The sequence below is a fragment of the Populus alba genome, chromosome 13 (genome assembly GCF_005239225.2).
Source record: "Populus alba chromosome 13, ASM523922v2, whole genome shotgun sequence".
NCBI classification, from domain to species: Eukaryota; Viridiplantae; Streptophyta; class Magnoliopsida; order Malpighiales; family Salicaceae; genus Populus; species Populus alba.
The window spans coordinates 8,015,785-8,020,971 of NC_133296.1; the positions used below are offsets into that span (position 1 = coordinate 8,015,785).

The 5,187-nt window shown below is 42.2% G+C and overlaps 1 protein-coding gene across 1 annotated transcript; it reads right to left on the reverse strand.

Moving 5' to 3' along the window:
- Positions 1 to 1,055: 1,055 nt before the first annotated feature.
- Positions 1,056 to 4,941, reverse strand: LOC118040602 (uncharacterized). Its single transcript, XM_035047574.1, has 5 exons — positions 4,836 to 4,941; positions 4,595 to 4,760; positions 4,115 to 4,264; positions 1,370 to 3,514; positions 1,056 to 1,308 (listed from the first exon to the last, which is right to left on the reverse strand). Exons 1-5 carry the CDS (start codon positions 4,939 to 4,941, stop codon positions 1,056 to 1,058), a joined length of 2,820 nt encoding a protein of 939 aa, XP_034903465.1.
- Positions 4,942 to 5,187: the final 246 nt, after the last annotated feature.

Sequence of the window (5,187 nt, forward strand, 5' to 3'; positions counted from 1 at the left end):
TTCCTGAAAGCGGAAAGTGATGTGTAAATGCATAGTAAGACATCAAGATGAATTTTGAAAATGCATGATCTCATTAAAAACAAAAGATTAGCTCACAACAAAATAAAATCCAATTGACATCTTGAGCCTCGATTGTCAATGAAAAAAGGCAAACAACATAAAATAAAAATATAATCCAACAATCATTGTTGATTACATTTTAAAAACCAATGGAGCTTCTTGGGTCTCCCAATTCTGGAACTTCTCCCCTTCGGCTAGCTTTCCGAACAAAAGTCTTGACGGTGACTTCTTCCAAAGTGTGGATGGTTAATTGTGGCAGCTCTTCAATCCTCCTTTCAGATTCAAATTTCTCAGCAATGTCTTTGACTTGATTTTCCTCCAGGTGTTTATGTTCATTGAAGAAAACTTCTGAAAGAGGTCTTCATGTCCCCCAGCAGGTTGTATCACATAGGCGGCCTTTGGAAATGAAATCCTGATTGGAGGGATGGCTAAGTTTTCTTCTTCAGGCTTCCTTCCTTCAATCCTAGCCATTCTCTTTCTCCCTTCTTGCACCAGCAGCTCGTTTGTAATCCTTCTTTCTTGGGCTTATATCCAAGCCCAAACCTCTGTTCTGCAGCTTTCAATTTGATTATACCCATCCATTCAGGCCTTCCTTGCTCCATATCGTATGGGAAAGGAATCTTGTTTTTCAAAAAGCTTTTAGCGGCCATTTTAGTGGCTTCCGAGATTTCTGGCTTTCTCACACAGTGTTCTCGGGCACCCACTCGGTATTCACAACCTTAAATGCATGAAGGTTTCCGTCCGTTACAATCTTCTGCTTCAATGAATGGAACCGCCACATTTCTTACCATCGATATAGTCTCCTCAGCCTTAACAGTAACCAGGACACCCGTTGGCAATGTACTTTAAACATTGATGTAGCGAAGAGGTGACAGCTCCCGCAGAATGTATCCATGGCCTTCCTAACAGCATGCTATAGGAAGGGTGGATATCCATCACTTGAAGGGTTACTAGAAAGACTTGTGGACCCACAGCTAGTTCGACCTCAATTGACCCTACAACGGCCTTGATGAGCCATCATACGCTCTCGCCGTTATCACACTGGGTTGCATATGTGAGGGATCTATCGGCATTTCATCCAGCATATGCCTTGGTAACACATTCAGGGCCGAGCCGTTATCAATGAGAACCTTGCCGACGAGACAATCTTTGCATCGGACCGTGACATACAAGGGTTTGTTATGTCCAGTTCCTTCAGCGTCAAGTTCATCTTCCGTGAAATACAAGTAATTGGCAGCATGAATCCTCCTACTAGATGTTCCATAGTCTTTTGCTCAATATCTTGGGGCACATAGGCCTCATTCAATACTTTTTGCAAAGCATTCGATGTGGCTCGGAGCTGAGTATTAATGACATGATGGAGATCTTAGCAGGGGTCTTCTTCAACTGGTCCACTATACTGTACTCACTATGCTTCATCAGTTTCAAGAACTCATTTGTTTCTTCCTCAGTCACAGGTTTATTCACCTCAAACTCTTTATCAAGGTCCAACACCTCCTTGCCTTTAACCTTTCTTTGTCTTTCTAGTTCTTCAGGTGTGAAACAACGACCACTCCGAGTTAGCCCACTTATCTCAGTTCGGAACAGCGGCAAAGGAGTTTCGATATTCGAAGTATAACCATAATCTTCAGGCATCACTCCATAGTTTACTTTGCTTGCATATGAGGGCCTAGTTAATACCAGTTTTGAGCGACCATTAGTTGTTGATTGAATTCTACATTTCTCTATCATCTCTACCTCTTCATTGTCACTTACATCCTCAATCCTCAACTCTCCTAGAGTTAGCATTCTTGCAACTTTTTGATGAAATTCAATGCATTCATCAATGTGATGCCCTTCCTTTTTATGGAAAGGGCAAAAGTTACTTTCCCTTGTGCAGTACTCAGTCGTTTCTTCCAAATGTCCAGACTGCACCAACATCAAGTAAAGCTTGGCCATGGTCACTTTCAACACCCTCTTTTTGCTACCAATCTCCATGGTATTCACTCCTCCCCTACCGTCAACATGTTTAGGTAAAGGGTTTGAATTCTGATTAGGTGAATCCTCAAAAGTGACCCATCCCACTTTGATCAGTTGTAACACCTTTCTTTTAAAAGCAAAGCAAGCCTCAATGCTATGGCCCGCGTGACCAGCATGGTATTCACAAGTCACCTCAGGGTTGTACCAGGCAGGGAAAGGTGGTTGCATAGGTGGTATGGGTAGGGGAGCTATCTGCCCAATACTTAACAGCTTGGCATACAATTCTTTTAAGGTTATTGGTAAAGGAGGTAGTTGTTCTTCTGATGGTTGCTTATCCTTTCTTTGATAATTGTTGTGGTTATTTGCTGGGAATTTCATTTGATTGGGCTGGTTTGGAGTGGGGGGTTTGGAAAAGTTAATATTAGTGACTCGGGGGGTAGGTATTTGATAGTTTTTGCTTCTCCTTTCTAGGTTGTTCACCTCAATTTCTTTCTTCTTTCCAATGAAACCTCTCTTCTCTAGAGGTTCTGCAATTCTCCCACTTCGGATCCCTTGTTCAATCCTCTCGGCGATCCGCACAACATCATAGAAATGTTGTGCTGAACTACCCATAAGGTGTTCATAGTATGGAGCCCTGAAAGTATTGGCAAACAAAGTCACCATTTCTGTCTCTATCAGCGGAGGTTGCACATTGATAGCTTGGTCACGCCACCTTTGAGCATAAGCCCTTACGGACTCTTGAGTTCCTTTCTCCATGCTAATCAGGCTAGTCCTATCAGGAGCAATCTCTAGATTAAACTTGTATTGCTTTAAGAAAGCGTCTGCCAAGTCCGTCCACTTCCTGATCCTAATATTGTCTAACCTCATATACCAACTGAGGGCCGATCCGGTCAGGCTATCCTGGAAGAAGTAAATTAACATTTTATCGTCGTGGATAACCTCTGCCATCTTGTTATAGTAGGAGCGGAGATGGGTCTTCGGGCATTCCATCCCAGTATACTTAACAAACTCCGGCACTCTGAACTTCTTTGGAATGACAATATTAGGTACTAAACATACTTCAGCGGCCCTAATTGGGTCAAACAAATCATTTCCTTCAATTGCCCTTAGCCTCTCTTCTAGGGCAGTCCACTTATCATCTCCTTCATGATTAGAGAATTTAAAGTCATGTGGATCTTCGTTTGTTAAATCCAGTGTAATAGGGATTTGGATGGGCCGAGCAGGACTCTGCTTAGTTGGTGTATTTGCCCCTATGTTTATAGGTGCGACAGGAATTTGAGCTGCTGCTGGCGCTTCATTAGGTTGAGTGGATGTTCCCTCTCCATCTCTGGCTCTTAATATTTGCTCTAACATACTGGTTAAGTGTGCCACATCATTCCGAACTCCTTCAAGTTCTCTTTGGTACTGAGCTTCTGGTTGTGCCCTTCCTTCGTTTTCCATTCTTGCTCTTTGTCGAGTGTTGTGGATTCTAGGAGGGGGACCTATGTTTCTTAATCTGCAGATGCATGCATAGATGTATGAGAAAAATGTATGATTGTGATGGATGCATGATTGAAAAATGCATGTTTTATTGGGTATGGATGCAGCCAATAAAAATGTATTTATTGTGAACGAATAACAGCCATCACATTATAAGCATTCTCTTGTCACATTGCTTTGATAGGAGTTCTGCCTTTCGAGTCGTTTGCTTGAATCATGTTCACCAAGAGACAGATTTTTGCATAAGAAGATGGTTCAACGCCCTTTTCATTAACGCTTGGATAAAAATACATTTAGAAATAAAAGAAATACAACATGCTAATCCATTTCCTCCCTAAACTCCTTAGCTAATGGTAAGAAAGCAAAGCCGCGGTTCTCAATCTTCCCTAGAAAGGCATCAGTTTCAGCTAGGCTTCGGCGATAGCGAATGATGTCTCCCCCCACATTCCGCGAATTGATTCTAACAATTCGAGCATGTGCAGCAGCTTCGTCCATTTGCTCATCTATTTTGGTCAATTTTTCTATGAGCAACATGTTGGTTCTGTTCAAAGCAGTGTTGTTGGCGTCGATTTGATCTTTGTGCTTCTCCATTGCTACTAGCTTCTCGTCTAAATACTTCGACTTTTCCCGTTCTTTGTCAAGCTTTATCCTCATGACTTTTATCTCATTCTTCTTGACTGCTAACTCTGCTTTAACATCCTCGAATCCTCCCTTTTCGCTTTCCAACTCCATATATTTCTTATTCAAATCCTCATACTTCCTAATCCTATCCATCAGCTCGAATTGCATTTGCGCAAATTTTTCTTGGTAATATTCTGCACTTTCTTGGCAATCGCTAAAGTCCATCTCCATTGCTTCAAGTTCAGAGTAACTTTGCATCCAATCCAAACTCAACCCTTTAAGCTCCTTCTCACTTCCTTCCTTAGCAATCTTCTCCTCAACCAATTTTAACTCCAATTTTGTTATTTTCGCATCTCTAGACTGTATTTGCTCATCTAGAAATGTTCTCATTTTATCCTGTTCTAGCATCATTTCTTCCAACACTGCTTTGTCTTTTCTGCTCTTGCTCAATTCTATTCGTAGTTTCTCCACTTGCCTTCTCAAGTCTTCTTCATTACTAACCCTCTTTCTCTTGATAGGCTCCTCTACAGTTGGAGAAGATTTGACTTCTTCACAAGGCATGGCTGAAGCAGCTGAATCATCTTCAATGTTCACCCTTTGTTTCTTAATAGGCTTCGCTATAGCTTGAGGAGATTTAGCTTCTAAGCAAGGCATGGCTGAAGCAGCTGAGTCTCTCCATTTTACATATCCTTCGCTCACACTTGGATCTCTCAGACCTTCTATCTCCACCAACACTAGATGCTTCCAATCTTGTTTGATGATCTCCACAACCTTTGCTGCCATGGGATCTTTAAGCAAACCAGAGAATTGAGCGATTCCCATAGTCCTGGGAACGAACTGCATGCCCCCAAGTTGTCTTACCACTAAGGCAGGAGCATAACTCACATAACCCGTAATCCCCACCAATGGTACCCAACGCCTTTGTCCACAACTCATTAGGACCTTTACTGTCGTTACCCATGGGGCCCTCCACTTAAACTCGCTATTAGGTAAACCTTCTAATTTATCAACCCAACCCTGGTTGTCTAGATCTCCCCATTCTTCTTCTTCTACTAACTTGAGGGGTTT

Bases quoted from the DNA above. Each gene is read 5' to 3' on its own strand.
- LOC118040602 (XM_035047574.1), bottom strand. From the start codon at position 4,941: ATGGGAATCGCTCAATTCTCTGGTTTGCTTAAAGATCCCATGGCAGCA. The intron at 4,761-4,835 runs GTCTGAGAGATC...TGCCTTGCTTAG, and splicing joins AGTGTTGGTGGAGATAGAAG to AAGCTAAATCTCCTCAAGCT. The intron at 3,515-4,114 runs GTATTTAGACGA...ATGCATCTGCAG, and splicing joins AAAGAACGGGAAAAGTCGAA to ATTAAGAAACATAGGTCCCC.